Source organism: Glossina fuscipes, unplaced genomic scaffold (genome assembly GCF_014805625.2).
Source record: "Glossina fuscipes isolate IAEA_lab_2018 unplaced genomic scaffold, Yale_Gfus_2 2, whole genome shotgun sequence".
Taxonomy (NCBI): Eukaryota; Metazoa; Arthropoda; class Insecta; order Diptera; family Glossinidae; genus Glossina; species Glossina fuscipes.
The window spans coordinates 8531607-8549226 of record NW_023998416.1 but is presented as its reverse complement, the minus strand read 5'-3'; the positions used below and the strand labels follow the sequence as shown (position 1 = coordinate 8549226).

General features: G+C 36.3%; 2 protein-coding genes across 2 annotated transcripts; one reads left to right on the top strand and one right to left on the bottom strand.

Moving 5' to 3' along the window:
• Positions 1-2639: 2639 nt before the first annotated feature.
• Positions 2640-3225, bottom strand: LOC119632907. The gene is made up of 2 exons (XM_038026063.1): positions 3134-3225; positions 2640-3052 (listed from the first exon to the last, which is right to left on the bottom strand). The coding sequence occupies exon 2, from the start codon at positions 3020-3022 to the stop codon at positions 2723-2725; it is 300 nt and encodes a 99-aa protein (XP_037881991.1). The 5' UTR covers positions 3023-3052; positions 3134-3225; the 3' UTR covers positions 2640-2722.
• Positions 3226-3305: 80 nt separating this feature from the next.
• Positions 3306-7941, top strand: LOC119632906 (protein screw). Its single transcript, XM_038026061.1, has 3 exons — positions 3306-3393; positions 4986-5800; positions 5867-7941. The coding sequence occupies exons 2-3, from the start codon at positions 5437-5439 to the stop codon at positions 6718-6720; spliced, it is 1218 nt and encodes a 405-aa protein (XP_037881989.1). The 5' UTR covers positions 3306-3393; positions 4986-5436; the 3' UTR covers positions 6721-7941.
• The last annotated feature ends 9679 nt before the right edge of the window (positions 7942-17620 follow it).

Below are 17620 nucleotides of genomic sequence, written 5' to 3'. Positions count from 1 at the left end.
TGAGGAAATTTTTACTATCGAAAAACATAAAATGATGTGAAATAAGTTATATATGCCACATACATGCCTACCACTTAGTTTTTTTTAAATATATCCACCAGAGCGCATATTCACTTAAAACCACAGAATTGTATATGTTTCTATTTTACAAACATTTGAGAGAATATGATTGATCTCAATTTGGAATTCAAGATTGGAACGCCTCTCTATACTTCGTCTCTGTTTTTTGCAGGTATCCTAAATAACGGCAAGTGCGTTAGGTTGAAGAAAACTATGAGAAGAGTAACTACAACTTTTAGCAGCCAGAACAACTTTTCACATAACTTAGATAATTTCAAGCGCGCGTACATTTAACTTGGAAAGGCACCTCGCTCAAACTCAGAGCAGAGTATTCGTATGCAGAGTTTTTTTTATAGTAATAGTGATATAATGATTTCGTTTTAAAAGAATTGAAAAAAAGCACATATTTTCCGTTTTATTCTGATTCGCTGCAAATGAATTCTCGGTCCGACAAAATGCCCATGGTTTTGATTGCTTCTCTTAAAGGACCGAATCTTTTCCAAAACGTAAAACACGTTAGGGAGACGTCCATTTGGTCCCCTGACAAGAACCAGGTAAACAAGATCACTACAGTCAAGGAAAGCTATTAAGATGGCTATTAATTTGAATTTCCTTTGACCACGATATTCGCTTAATAGTGGATCGTAAGAGTGCTTCTACTTCTGATTCTCATGAGTATAAATTTCAGCATGGACCGCTAAATTCTCCAATCTTGGCGAGCACCAAACAGCTTTTAAACATATAGGTATAAAAGACTGGCACACAGTCAAATGAAGTCTTCTTGCTTATTCAATATGTATATATTTATGTACATGTTCATGGTACATATAAATGCATTTAATTAATAGCGTTTTGAGTTAACATCGCTGCCTTCTGTGGCTCTCTGCTTGTCGTAGAATTCATGTTAATGTTTTCGACCTCTTTTTCTGGTTTATTTCTCCGGTTTGAATAGCATGTTTGATTGATCGCATTGTCTTTTAGGCCTAATAAGTAAACTTGTGCTGCATTTCGTCTTTCGATCGTAATTTTGCTGGCCGTAGATGCTTCAAGAAGAAGCGATAAATTTATTATGCTTAATTTCGACTATATTGGTTAGCTACTATATAAGGGCTCTATTTACAAAAAATTTTCTCACTTTTGTAATTTTATTTTTTAATCAGTCAAGAAAAGTTTTCACCAAATTTTAGCTTCCTAACTTGATTTTTGTGACCGCGGCAAGCGGAAAAAACCAGGCTATGAAAATGACTCCATTTTATTAGAAATAGGTATATGCAAGTCGTCAGTGGCTTCAGTGTTAATAAGTAAAATTTTGCGTAGTTGCCTAAGCCTCTAAAACGATGGCTTACACGAAAGTCTATTACCGCCAGAAAAGCTTATGCACAACTCATACAGTCACAATGGCATTACTTCGCAATTTTATCCAAACATGGGAGAATAGGCCATGGTCAATGACTATTGGGGTACCACCCAATTTCAATATTTTCTGGGTCGATTCATATCACATTCCGTGTTCCAAAGAGGCGACATATTGCGATCGCAATTTGAAAATAAATGCCTTTTACAGGTTGGAAGCTGAAGCCTATTTCAATACGTACTTTCGGGGAAATACGCCTCATTAGGCGGTTATAACAACATGAAAGAGAAAAAAGCCGAATTAGTAAAAGAAAAAACTTGGCATCAAATGTTGCGTAATAACGAATATACTAAAAACTTAAAAAGATGTTCAAAACAAAAAAAAAAAAAACAAAAAAATCATACACAGCAACATACCAAAACAAAAGCAAGGAAAAATTAAATGAAAACCAGATCATGGCAGTGGCTTCACGTTTATGAAGATGAGCATCTGACTATACAACACGCCACTCAATATAACAAAAATGAAAAGTAAAATGCTCTAAAGATCTCTGGCTCATTTGTGTACAGGCGGCATTACACTGTGGAAACCTGTATGGGTTTTTATAAGTAAGTGAATATGAACGAACCATGCACGAAATCGCTAAGCGAAATCAAAAATCAAATGTAACTTAAGGAACATTGTAAACTCAAGTTTTGTTGTTACGCAACCGTTATTCAAAGCCAAGCTAATGATCATTACAAGCAGACATTATTTTTAGGCCAAATTGTTTTTCTTTAGTATATTTAAATATAATTAAAAAAATAAATAAATAAAAAAAATTAGATAATTAATATTCATGTAACAATTTCACCTGAAAACAAATTCAAAACGTACCGGACAAACGCATAAGGAAAACCGATTACATATATAATGAATAACTCATCCAACTATCTATCTAACGCAAGGCATATGATGCATGGAATTGAATTCAAAGAAAGTGAGAGTTGAAAGTGTTTCATAATGAAGATCAACAAACTTGAATTGTCGTAATCATGGACGGATGGGAGGTTAAACAAGTTTTCACACTTAAAAAAAAAAAAAAGGAAAAATAAAAGGAGTTTTTTATAATAAATCTTCTAATAATTTTATTAAGCCATATAAATTAATTTACAATAACAAAAACAAAGAACAAAAAAAAAAGGGAAAACAAATAATTATTAAATCACTAAATGATATGAATTTTAAATAAAAAATGAAAAAAAAAAAAAAAAATGAAAGCAAAAAAAGAATAAATGAGTGGAAAGGAGAAGTAAAGATTACATCGTCTTAATGTCTCCCAATTTGATCGACTTGTGCTTGCAAATTATTAATCACTTCGGAGGGCACTTGATCGCCCAAAATCTCGAATAGGTTGATGCGTTGATTCCCAGGTATTTGCTCGTACGCGCCGAGCTCAATGCCTTCCTGGACATTCTGTATTTGAGCATCTTTCGGTATCAATAGAGTCTGCTGCGCCTGACGTATAGCCTCATTAGTGTAGGCGGCACCTTCTCTCTGTTGCGGCAAACACACAGCCAAGGCCATCATCACAGTGATTAAAACAAGATTCAATAAAATGACTTTCATTGTTCTTTAATTTATTTACTATACGTTGCACTGGAATATTTGATTTTATTTGAATTCGTTCAACTTTAAAACACAAATTGTTTCAGTTTCGCACTAAAAACACAATCTTACCTTTAGCAAGTTCCACACACTAATAATACCCATCAATGTGATCGCGCTACTGTTTATAAGCTCCGTGGTCATCTTTACACAATATTTCTCATCGGCTCTTCAACAACAATGAATTAAAGAGCATTTCCCACGTAACCGCATAGATAAGGCATACACGCACTCAGAGAGCTACCGCGTAAAGCTATTCTCTGCGCGTCGACAACACTGGAAGATTCACTTATTTACCTGTACTCCGAAAATCCTCAATTCCAAGCACGTTGGTAAAGCGTAATTTTTTTTTTTCTGACCAAAAATTTAAAAAAAAAAAAAAACATTATAATGAAAGTAACATTTTGAAAAGTAGTCACATCTGTTATAAAATTAAAATTGATTTTTATTGTCTACAGGTAAAGCTCATACAACAGTCAACATAGCACGAACTGTTATTGTAGACGCCTTATACTTAATTGCGTTGATGACCTTTTTTTCCTTTGGTTATATTTCTAAAAATTTCATCCACTTACTCTACAAGAGATAAACGAACGAAGGAAGAAGTGAATGGAGATAGGTCATAAACATTAATCTTTTTATTGCAGTTTGCCTATTCAGCAAATCCCTTACTGCTTAAGAGAGATCATGAAATGTAAGCCACAACAAAGTAATCCAACGTTTGATATTAGTATATAAGGTCGAGTTTGCCTAACCTTTCGGGTGTGTGTTCATTGTTTGGTATAAATTTGAAATATGGAATTAATCTTCACCGAAAGATAAGCATTACCTACATACATATATATATTCCCATATATAGTTCAGCAATTTTATTGAATATCCTAGAAATCGTTAGCTTCTGCCGCATGGGCAAAATAATACAAGCGATTATTTTATGCTCGTAATACTCAAGTATTCGTTATTTCAGGACATAAAAAGAACAGTTGCTAATTCACCACCGAGGGTAAAAATGTATTAAACTCCTCTTTCGGTTGGAAACGTTAGAATACATTCGTGAATGTTCACTTGATCCGCTTGAAATATACTATAAATATTTTCAATACAATACAACAGATCAGATTTGTTGTCGAATAGGATCTCATCCCTGGCAAAAGAAAGTAACAAAGTGGAAACATTACACAGCCTGGGTCGAATCTTTCAAAATCCATCATTAGCTTATGCGCTAGAAAAGTAAATTATGATTGCGTTAATAAATAGATGGCATAATGGGTTTTACTAGTGTTCGAGCCTCAACTGGAAAGAATGATAAAGAAATATTCGGCTCCACCTCTAGTTCTCCACACGTAATTCATATCTCCTGCTTGCTCTCTTAAGTCAAACACAATATATCATCCCTGGGAAGCAATACTTGACAGTGACGCCACAAAGACAAGCGAGTTGACGCATAGGAAGCTTAAGCACATTAGGCTTTTGTATTTTCGAACTACTGCAAAAAGATCCGATCAATACGTAAAAGACTTGCTTTTCAAGATATTTTAGTCAATTAACTAACGAACAGTAGCGCCAAAATTAACTAGAAAGAAAAACAAAAAAAAAAATTGCCAAAGAGTGACATCGATCGTTACACTAACACGCTGCCATTTATCCGAAATTCTCTTTCTTGTCATTTTCTTCCGATTTTCATTTTCTCTCTATGGCATGTGCACAGTATAATATGCCCATGGGATAAAAACAGGTACCCAGTTTATAGTTATAGTCACAGAAGGCCGACCGTTGAATACTCTATAAATACTCATAAAAAGCTTCCGGAAACACAAAATTGTGCGGGGCACATTTTCAGTCATATACCTCTTATGGCAAATCACTTCAAAAATTTAAATAAGAGATTATTTTTCGTCTATCCCCTAAACATTTGTTTCATCAGTAGTGCACCATTGCTTTTTATGTATTGATGATTGTTTCATATAACGACGAACAAAGCCGAGTTTGCAGTGCGAAAAAAAGTGATTATGAATCGTTTGTGGCGATTAATGAATAAATAAAGTAAGAAGGCGATCTGAAATAATTCGCTTGGAGAGTCGCATACGGCTGCACCAACTTAACATGCTCTCACAGACGATGTTGTAGAATGCAGTTAGTAATTTTCAGCGCTAATTGTAGAAAGAAATGCAGGAGCAGGTATCAATAATTTTTAGTTTCTAATTTCTAAGCAATGCACTAAGTTCTTTAAATAGAAAAGGACAAGAATTCAGCAGGTAATCGTTTTCAATGGCTGATCTTGAAACATAAGCACACGCGTTTGCTCACTAAATAGTAGACGGTTAGTTAAAAATTGTTAGTTATCAGAGAAGGTTCGCTCCATTCATCGCTTTGGAATGATTTTTTTCGCAACATTATCGTTACTGCTGTGTATCATGTGCGATGCACTTAAAGTTCATCAATTTTCCGAAGAATTTCTGAATAAATCAATTTTAGAATTAGAAATGCGAGAATTACTGGGGATCGGACAAAGTGCTAAACGTTTAAGGCGGCAATTGCCCTTAAAAAATTCAGCCGCAAAATTTTTATTCGAGGTATATAACATCGTGGAAGAACATGAATCTGAAAATGTTCAACAAAGTTCTTTATGGTCAAGTAGCAAACGTTCGAAAAGATCTACGCGTGGAAGTAATTTTTTAACTGAACTCGATGTAATGGAAATTTCAAAATGCAATACAATAATAACATTTCCAAGTAAACGTAAGTCTACCATTTCTATCTAGAGCTCAACAAAAATTTTCTTTAAATAATTTTTGTTTTATTCAGCATTTTCTACGACCACGAATGGCGACTTTAATGTCGTTTTTGCTACGAATAGAGTCTCTAGCGATCTGAAATTAGTTCACTCATTCTTACGCATATATCAACAACCTAATGATGATAAACTTACGCAATATCCTAGTAAGCAGCTAGCGACGGTGTTCGTATATCAAGAGACCCTTAACCAAACGTTCAAGATTTTAACTTCTACAAATACCACAATTGCATATAAAGGCTGGTTAGAATTTGATATAACAGAAACGTTGAATAAGTGGCTTAAACGGAAGTCTGAACATTATCTCGATCTTAAGATTGCTGTGAACATTGTAAGGGACAACAAAGCAGAGAATCGACTCAAAATCTCAGCTCATGATTTGGGTTTAATTATGCCGTATTCCGAGGAGGAGGAAACATTTGATTTTCAGCCGTTTATTATAGCTTACTTCAATGGTCCGGAATTATTACAAAAGATCCAAAAATTACGTACGAAACGAAATATTTCACTGAAGAGAAATAATGCCTTTGCCCTCCCATCGAACTGGAAATCTGCGATGTGTAAACGCCATGATTTTGTTATTGATTTTGAAGATCTCAATATGGGCGAATGGATTATTGCGCCGAAGCGATACGAAGCGTATTTCTGCGCTGGAGAGTGCAGTTTCCCATTGAATATGCAAACAGATGCGACCAATCATGCCATCGTTCAGAATCTTATGAATATTAAGCGTCCCTCACTACCAAAGCCATGTTGCACACCCGTCACTCTAAGCTCAATTAAAATACTGCATTACGATATTAACGAAAACGCTGTTCTAACGAAGTTCGCCAATAGTATAGTTAAAGGTTGTGGTTGTAATTAATTTACGTACTTTTGTAATTAAAAAATGCAATTATTTTATTTAAATGAAACAAATAATACTCAATTGTTCGGTTCGTCAAGGCTTTTAAAATTTTCAAAGCTTTTCCAAACAGGGCGTAAATAATCGTATATCCTATTGTACTATCGCGCTAAAAAATAAATCGCACTAAAGTGTAAACAATTCGTTATGATATATACCAGTAATGGTGCAGGGAATATTAACTTTATACGGACATACGTAACACCCGGAAGGACTTTAGAAAGACTCTCCTCCTCGTTGTACCAATCGATTCAGAAGATTATATATCGATTTAAGCTTCGTTTGGCCGTCATGTGTTCTTGTGTTCAACCTACAGGTCAATTTGGTGCACTGATAAGTTTTGAAGAACAAAAGCGAACGCTATCGAAGATGGTTACATGCGCACCACTTTTTCAATCGTTTCCCATATGACGCTTGTATCTATATCCTACCTATCTGTCTATAGAAAACTATCAATTGCATTAAATTTTCGGGGGAAAAACGAAAGTGCCACTATGAGGATTGCGGGCGTATGAGACCGATGTAAGTATTTTTACTGAACTAGCTAGTCCGTAAGAGATGGAAGGCATTCTATATTTTTGGCTCACTGACACTCCTCACACCGTGTACAACTAGAAGAAAAGCATGCACTTAAACCGCGTTTCTTTTCGTTTGCAATATTATCGCTTATCATGTATCATGTTGACCATCGGAAACTCTAAATAAGTTATCAACCTACGTCAGTTGGATTAGCCGAGAAACTATTGATTTCGGTGGTAAAATCTAGTATTTTTGGATTTACCTTTCAGAGAGGTTGGCTGGCTGCATCATTCGAAAAAGCTTTGTTTTACGTATCAAGTGTCCCTCACTTTCCAAGCTATGCTAAGTAATATCTGCTCTAAACTCTATAAATTGCTGCTTTTTGACAATAATGGGAAACTTGATCTAACATTTTCAGCACGATTGGCTTTTATTCTCCAAAATTGGCCTCGAAAACACTAGCATCGCTTAAGAGTAATGTAGAAGCCTCTCAAATAATGACTTGGTTCTCTCGAAGGTAACCAAAGGATTGCTCTCTTTTCTTTGAGGGCTTCAAATGGACAAAGGCCCTCTTGGCTCCATACGCATAATTTTTTATGATAATGAAAGTTGGTGGTTAACAGTGAGCAGTGCTTCTAACAAAACACTTTTTTTTTGCTAAAAATTCACTTTGAATTCAAAAATTACTTATAATTTATTTCTTCCCCTCGCAACATATATTTAAAGAAATGTTTATATGATAAAATTTATAAAATACAAGAGCTGATCACTGGTTGCACAATCACGATCAAGTTCAAGATATCTTCGTTTTCTTCAACATGTTCGATTCATTGCCTACGTGCTGACGCAGAGCAATCATTTATCTTAGGAAGTATAAGACTTTCTTTAGATAGTTTGAACGAGTTACCAATTTAATAAATATTTCTATAACCAACGAATAAAACTCTTCTCGAGTCTCAATGCTAAAATACTCTTCGATAACATTAAGGAATTCGGTATAACGTATTCAGGTCTTCGATGGCGACTCAAATACGCGCGGCACATTGCCGAGTGTACGCTGTACGCATTTAGAAGAATCTAAGCAAAGATAGGCGTGCCTTGTCGTCTCTGATATCCTTACCTTCAAGTCGCATGTAAAGCACTGTTAAGTCTTTTGCTCTGTCTGACCATTACCGTACTAGAGCACGTATAATAAGCAAAAAACCTGCTCGTGGAAGGCCTCGAAAAAAACCAAAAAATAAATAAATATACAAAAATAAAATGCAGAGTATTCTGTTAGAAGACGAGAGGCAGCCAGCATAGCATCGGTCGCACAATACAAATATTAGTTTTTTTAGTTTTCCTTTTTTTTTCGTTTTCATACAGAAGAAACTAACCAAAGGTCATTTTACAATCACTTATTAACCCACCTGTACGTGGAATACATGCATATAAAAAGAGTACAAAATATCAGCTTACAGCCACCGAATTCCACTTAAACTAGTAATTTTATAGCAAACTTTGAAAAAAAATCCTATCTCTCTTTTCATCTGCCTGCTCTTAACACCAAAACTCTTTTGTTTACAAACAAGAAAACATTTGAAAACCATTAACCTCCAAACTGTGAGCAACAACTTATTGCTAATGTACTTACCATGTTCCCCATCAACCATCCATTTTTCGTCTTCGAGTGCTGCCACAGGCCGTACATTGGGTGTTACGCAACATTATTTATTCAATTTATTGCTTTAAAAATTCAAGAATGATATTGAGTGGACCATCTTATAAACACTTACTCTGCTTGGGAGAGACACGAAAGAGGAAATTGAAGAAAATTTTAACGCGTATTTCATGATAATGTTATGTGTAATGCATACACACAAAGTATTTGCCATGATCGATCAATTGCAACCAATATCTCAAAATGCATGAAGCAAACTTAGAAAAGACTTTTGACTCTTTGCAATCGTATGTCGACTATCTGTCCACATTGTTTTTGTTATATCAACTCCTATGTCAACGATTATATTATTTCAAATTATTTTAAAAAAAGCAAGTCTCAGCAAATGATATCCGATTTTGTCGCTTTTTTTATGTCCTCCATACCTTTATCGTAACAAAGATTAAAACAAAAAAAACCAAACCTTGCATATGTCATAATATTGAGTGGGAGAGAAGTTCGAATTTTTCCATTTTTGTAGAACATACGTTAGAACTGTTATCATATGGCTTTCATGGCTTGTCATTAGCAATGAGAAAAAAAATGTCAAAAGCAGAGGTGTTCTCGAGTTCTGTTGCACAATAGGCGTGTTCTTTCACCGATTTTCTCCATTTTTAATATAGGACTGAATGCAAGAGCTAAACACAAAGGTGGTTTAGTGTTAGTTTTGCGGTCAAGCGAATTTTCATCAAAAGGATTACAAAGGCGAACAGAATGCCACACTAACCAAGACGTACCTACACTTTGCGGGGTTTGTGAAGCTGAAAACTATTAATATTTGTATATTTTTGAAAAGGTGTGTATGTGTGCGTAATACCTCAGCGCGTTACATGCTTTATTAAACCTAAAAACACTTTTCGTGCAGACATTTACTGAGAAGAGCTTGAAGTCAGCCATCTTTGTACTCTAGCCCCCACTTATGATACAAAGTGTGTTAAGTTTGTGCAACAAGTTTCAGAAAGACGTGGGATAGTACCATCTTTTATTATACTGTTCGACTCAGGAAGTGATTCTGATTTTGCTGCTAAGCTTGTTCGTCTGTCCGTCTATCTTGTTGTTGTTTGTGTTCGACTTACAGGTGGCAATTTTAAAGTTATTTTGATGAAATTTGATATGCGCGCATGTTTTAGCTCCAGGATACGCGCTATTGAAAATGGTTCGGATCTGACGACCGCTCCCCATATAAAGTCTTAGTATGAAAACTCATTAAATGAATAACCGTATTATAAAGCGAAGTGGTGTAGGGTATTTAATAGAGAACCGTTGCCCAATATATCGGTTCTATTTCCAAAGAAAATTGCTTGTATTGCTAGACACGTAGGACCATCATACTTACCCACGTATAAGAATTTCCAAAAATTGATTCGTACAACAATCTTTTTATTTACTATCAGTTTATCGTTATTCTTATTTAACAACATTCTTTTATTCAACTAAATCAGATTATAATTATTGAAACGTTTAAAATACAAATGTTGTGTTCACTTCTCTTAACATTAAAGGGAGATTGAAGAATTACATAAATGACTGTTATAATCTTAACATTTATTAAATCGTCTTACAACCTCATATTTTCGTGAAACAATTCATCTCTCAGATATTGAGGTGACAGTAATACAATAATAGTAATATTTCACTTTGCACATGTGTTTGTGTATCTGGCATGCGTACGTGTACATCATTCCCTTGATGTGAATCGTAATGCGTATAGTAGTATAAATTGAACAATTTCTCTTTCTACGTTTTACATAGATTCCTTAATTCAAATTATTAAATTTATTTAGCAAAAAAATTTATAAATTTACAGTTAGATGATATTTGAAATTTTTAATATTTAATAAATTACAATTAATTGCACAGTTTTAACGCTTAAATTAATTAGGATTTTGCGTGTAGGGGCAGCACTACAGGTTTCTTTACAATTTGATTGAATATTTTTCTCGTGTACTTATGTCTCAACTAAAAAATATTTGTGTGAATTTATAGAAAATTTCAAGGTTTTAATTGATTGTAAAATTGTATGACATATGTAGTGTAAAAAGTTATATAGTACTCTACTTGCCCAAGGAGGATATAAAATTGTACTTATAGACCAACTGCAGTTACATTCATATTCCAATATTGGGAAAGGTCTAAACTGAAAAGTAGCAATACCTCCTTGCAAATATTGCTTTTCGCACATGTCGGTTTTTAAGTATTATTTTGCGCCTTAGTTTGAAACTGGTATAATTTTCAAAAGCGAAAAGTATTGGTCATATTGGTTAAACGTTGTAATGGCATTCTTCGGTACTACATTGCGTAGTTTCGTTAATTTAAAAAAAATTTTTTTTTTTTTTTTAATAATTAAGAAACAGATTTTTTGGTTATTAATAGAGAACAACAGCAACTAGTAAGATCTCTATTCCCGAAAGCCGTTTCGCTAATATGTCGACGAAGGACCATGAACTATTCGCAATAACATTTGCCGATTTCGGTAATACTCGGAGAAACTCACCCAATGCGTAAACGATGGTTGTTAAACGGTAAGCTAATACTCGTTTATGCGGACCTAAAAGCTCTATGCGAATAATAAACCACGCTGATTAAATCGAACTTGAGGCGATGTTACCTTAAAAGCCCCAACGATTCAAAGAATATATAAGACATAGTTGACCCATTTATCAAATCTAAACAAAATTCCTTTATATTAATTATAATAGATCGCTTTACACGTTGGCCAGAAGTTTTCCATTTAAGAAACATTTCTGCGCCAACGATAGCCTCCATTAGCTTAAACAATTACATTTCTCGTTTTGGCTTATCTCACTTAATTTCAAAACCTACAATCACCGATCTAGGTAAACAACAATTTATAGATAGATATAGAGTTTCCGAATTGAACAAACTCTTAGGGATTCACATAATAAGTCGACAGTACGGCCAAGATTTTCATAGATCGGCTGTAGTAGCCTCGGCCATATATGTGAAGAGAACCGGTTGCAAACACACACACACACACACACACACACGCGCGCGCACGCGCGCGCACGCGCGAACACTAAAACAAAACTTCAAGGTTCTTAATGATTTTTCTTAACGGATACCAGCATAGGTGGTTGCTTGTTTATACTTCGGAGGAACGGATGGTCTCGCTAAGGATTTGGCAATCGAGGTGGGAAAGAACGACCAAAGGTAGGTGGACGTTCGTTCTTATCCCTAACATAAGACGTTGGGTCGACAGACGGCATGGAGAAGTAAACTATTACTTAACCCAGCTTCTGACTGGCCATGGCTGTTTCCGGGAATATCTACACAGATTCGGGCACGACAGTTCGCCTAACTGCCCGGTATGCGACGATATGGAGGAGGACGCAGAACAGAATGTTCTACTGCAGCAGGTTCGAGAATGGGCGGCCTCAAGTGCCACCTAATGAGATAACAAGCGCAATGGTGGGCAGTGCAGCAGCCTGGAACGCCGTAGACGCATTCGCCAGCAATACTCTCGTGGAGTTGCGGCGATTGGAGAGGCAACGGGTGGAGAGCAGAGGGAGTGGAAGCCGATAGTGCATTCCACTGAGGTCCCACCATCAATATAATAATAAAATATATAAAAGAATAAAATATTTATATACATGTTAAATCCTACGATTGTAAAACTTGAAATAAAAGAATAAAATATTAATATACATATTGTGCGTTGATAACTACCATTGAGCCATCGCAAAGAAAAAGGGGGTTTGTCACCTAATTCAACTACTTGTACGGAGATCCTACGATTGTGAAACTTTGCTGTGAAGGGTGGAAAAGGCTTATTGGAAGGAGGAACCCAGAGTGCCGATGTAGCAGCTACCGCGGCCGACCCTGCACCGACGCCTGTACAGTAAGTTAGTTAAGTTTATTTAATTTTTTTTTGTTTGTTTCCCCAATGCGTGGCTAAGAGCGCGCTGCCACCGCTGTGGCTGGAAAAAGGGGAGGGTGTGCGTATGATGGCACGTTAGGGAAGACTCCAGACGGTGACAGACGGACTTACGGTGGACAGACGGACGCTAGACAACTGAAGCGACGTTTCCTTGTATTGTGCGTATTTTTTTTATTTTTTTTTCTTTGTCTAAAAAAAATTTTAAATCCTCAGCGGCGAGGAAAGAAAAAGAGTTTCATGACAAAGTGTGAGTATGCTTTTGAATTACATAAGAGGTTCAGGGATAGAGTTCTTGGGAAAAGAATTAAAGTAGCTAAAGGTGAAAAATAATAATTTTGACGATTTATTGAGCAGTGATTTGAACGATCTGAAACTGTAATATAAATAAGATGCCATTAGGTCAGTATACTCGACCAAAACCCGAACGCAACAATGAAACGGATAAAGAAGAGAGAAAAGAGAACACGATTATAAAAATGCTTTCTATCAACAAGAAACTTTAACGTAAATAATAAGCAAGAGAAAAACAAATATTTAAATTTAATAAATTTAATACCCTACAACAACAAATTTGTTTTTGTTGCCAGATGCTTAACCAGGAGGTTGCATAACACTTATATACGTAAATTAATACCACATCATACACATTGACAATCCAAGCAACATATTTGCTCGTGCATGTATGTGCATGTACGCATAGTTGTTGTTCTGTTTTACTCATAATCTAGTTGCACTTCATTGTTTGCAATTAAATACTTGAAATTGCAGACAAAACTCTTTGCTTATATTCTTGTGATAGATCTGTTATAGGCCACTGTTTGCCCATTCATAATATCGTTTGATTTATTTGCGAATTAAAATAGTCTCCAAACCGCGGCAGACGATAGTTTAGTTAATAAAATCAGACAACATATGAAAACAAAATAAAACTCATCTATTTTCTTTCGTCTTAAAAAACACGGTATTTTTCAGTTGAAGTGCCTAAACATCATTTTAGCAAAAAATCCTCAACAGTTAACAGTGTGCGTGCTTGAATGACTCTCGCTAACCAGAGGATTAAAAAATAGTTTTATTAATAAATACTTTGCGCAGTCAATATTCTGTAGCTGTTAAATTATTCACTGAGCCAAAGCCTATTCATTCGAGTGGAAGCGACCATAATAGCCAAGACAGATGTGAAGGGTTTGCTAACAGTTTTCTTCGATTACAATGACATGGTGCACCGCGAGATCTTGTAAAAAGTTCGTACGATGAATGACGAATGTTACCTTGGAAGTTATGCACAGTTTGCGTGATGTAATACGAAAAATACGCCCGGAATTGTGAAACAACCAGCCAATGGATGATATTGCAGTACCACACTAACGCGTCATCTCGCACGTCTTTGCTTGTTCGTCATTTTTGGGACAAAAATATGATCGTTATCGTGTCTCAGCCGCCATCGTGTTCACCAGTTTGCGTAAGCACAGATTAATTTAGTGATAAGATACACTCAAAAATAGTTGTTAACATAGTTTCGAATGATATAAGCGACATTAGCAACGATGCTATCGAAATTATCGATAACCGATGAGAGAAGTAGCGAACCGTAAACATGAACTCTATCTAATGAGTCACACCGTTACGGATAAAAGCGAAGTCTTTGCTACAAGCACGCTGGTGGTCATTGCAGTGGAGCAAATCAGAGTTATTGCCAGCAGCCAAAAGAATGTGCATCTTGGGCTCAGTAGAAAGGAATGCAATCTCCAAAAAAATGGAAAAAATAACACCAACTTATATAAGCAATATTCCATCGATATACAAAAGAAGACATAGACGTAGAAATGTATGTAAACACCCAAAAATCACAAGAGACCAGCTACCATTCCGAAAAATTATATTTGATAATCAGTTTAGCGCTTACGACCGGGTAGTCGTGATAAAAAATTACCCGTCTGGACTCCTTCACTCATTATCATCCGAATAGTAAATATTTATCACACGCCGATCGTGCGGAGTACGTTCCTGTAGATCCTGCCCCTCTAAGCGCTTGCCATTTATCTTAGTACACCAAACGGAAATTTTTTCTTGGAACTTGTTCCGACAACATTGCTTAATCCCACTGGCCATATTTTTAATCCTTCTACCAACGCTGCTTGGCTTACACACTTCCTTGTTACCCTGCTACCTATATTAATTAGCTCTGGTTATCTCGCTGACCAATGTAACTCTTTTACGTATCTATACGCACAAAACCATTAATGCAATCACTCGGCACGCTAGACATACACATATACATATTAACTCTGAATCCAATTAACTCGATTGCTTTTCAACCTGTACTTGGATACACCTGGATTTGGTAGATACACTAAATTGGCATCCCAGTAAAGCTAAATATCATTCATGGAATCATACGATTAGTTGTAAACCGTCATATGCATCCACTTTGCATAATTCTTTAGCAAAAACGAAAAACAAAAATTATGTCGCACTTCCACGATGCCAGGCATCCCAATTAATCAGTGATTACGTTAGCATACTGTCACCTGGTAGAATTATAAGTATAAATAGTGCCAATTTAAATAAAGAAGTTCAATTGTTACAAAAGCAATTCAAACATAAGCGTTTAACTCGCTATTAAAAATATAAGGCGTTCGATCCGCCTACACCTTGAATTTTAAGGACCGTCTCATGCCGAGCTTTATTGGCATTTTAAGAGACGAACGGCTGCTCGGCAGCTGTATGGTTTGTGTTTCGAGGGTTGACTGTGTCACTGAAGCCAGCATAATTCTATCGCTATTAAACATCAAGAATCCTATGCTAGCAGTGTGAAACAGGAAGACGAACCGCCCCGGGTTTGAGGGTGAGCCACCGCATTGTGATAGGCACAGCCAATAGCGAAAAGTTGACGTTCAACAAGTAAACAGCCATCACCACCGACACCTACACATCATCATTTTTATCATCTACAGCGAGTAGCAGACACCAACAGCAACTACAATTACTGTCAGGTATTTTATTTATTTTCTTTTGTTTCCTGTTTACGGAGGCGCCCCGATGAGTGGCTGAGGTTAACCAGCCACAGCTGTGGCTGGGGTGCGGTGGGGGGGTGTGCATTTTCTCTTTTGTTTTTCCGTTTTATTTCTTTGTAATCACAGCTCAGAAAGTCAAGCCATCCAATAAACTTGCTCTGCCGGACTGCGGGCTAGAACCATTAAAAAGTGGCGCCCAACGGTTGTTAAACCCAACGAAATTCGAACGAATGGATTTAATTCCTTTTTTTAATGTAATAAATTTACGAATAAATTCTTACTATCTCAAATTTCAATACCAGTTGGTCAGTTACAAAGTGGCTGAGCAGAGTAGGAAAACAATCTACACCTCGCCCTACCAAAAGTACCCTTACCTGGGAAGGATTCATAGGGAACCCTCCCAAATAAATTAAACACAACACAACACCTGTCAACTACAACACTTCGTTGCTTAAACACCCTTTCTTCTATTACACTATAAATAACCTTACTGATTAACCATGTATATATATTGTGAGGAACCAAAGTTGTCCCTCGTTTTGGCCTCACAGATCCTTCGTCTCTGAGAGGGGGGTGTTAGAGTAAGTTAAGATTAAGTAAGGCGAAATTAAGTAAGAGATTAAGGGATCTTAACCTTGACTACAATGATGAAAATAGAGCATCATTAATATATAGTAGTAATGTATGCTGCACTAGGTGCTACTAGAAATATGAAGGATAGGAGAATAGCGCATATTGTTAATAAAACTCAAAAACAATACAATGGTAGCAAGGCTTCATCCCATGACAAAGCAATATATAAAATATTCTTAAAATATTCAACAGGTGATATTCCAGCTGAATTTTCACGTAAAAAACATTAGAAGTGACGAACTATTTGTGATAGTAGCGTAGAGCTTTGGTTTTTATTTATACCACGTGGGTAACCCAATTACACTCACAAAAGAATAAGAGAAAATTTATATATATAAAAATGATAAATAACTAATGGCGTGTCTTCTCTACTAGTCTCATTGTCCGCTAGTATTGTTTCTTTTTTCGGCAACAACCCTAGCAGCAATAGTCATCTAAACATACGAACGGGACAACCCCGCGAACGATTGCGAAGAGGCAACGTCCCTTACACGTCTTCACCCACAGCCGAGGGTGTGTCAACCTATTGCGAGCCCATAGTAGCCAACGTTGACACCCAACCCGTATCTCCCTGGCCTACGGTCCGGCATCTCAATGACGGAAAGCCAGAGGTACACGAGAGCTGATGGGACCACCGGCCAACGACCCGCCATTCCGAAGTAGGAAAGCCGAAGATAACAGATTGTTGGTAGGACACTCCACGAATGAGAGACGAGTGCCACGCCCAATGGCAAGCGAGCAGACTTTTTCGACACAACCTTAAAAGCTACATAAATATCAATGGACAAGAAAATGTAGCAACTAAAACCTAAACCTATTATCTACGGTAGGGCATTAGTCGATGACTCGATAGTGAAAGATGCTGGCAGACTATCAATACTTTCCGTATCATAACCCATCAAATACCATGCAGTAAAAAATATATCAACACGATGATCAATGCGCTCCTTAGGACTCTCAGCTGGATGGGTGACCTTTCTACCGTCGTATCATACTGTGTAAAGACTGTATGTACTTTGATTTTATTTTATCAAGTTATCGAAGAGAAAAAAAACCAAATGTTTTTCAACGGGAAGTTTTCTCTCCATGAAGATTTCT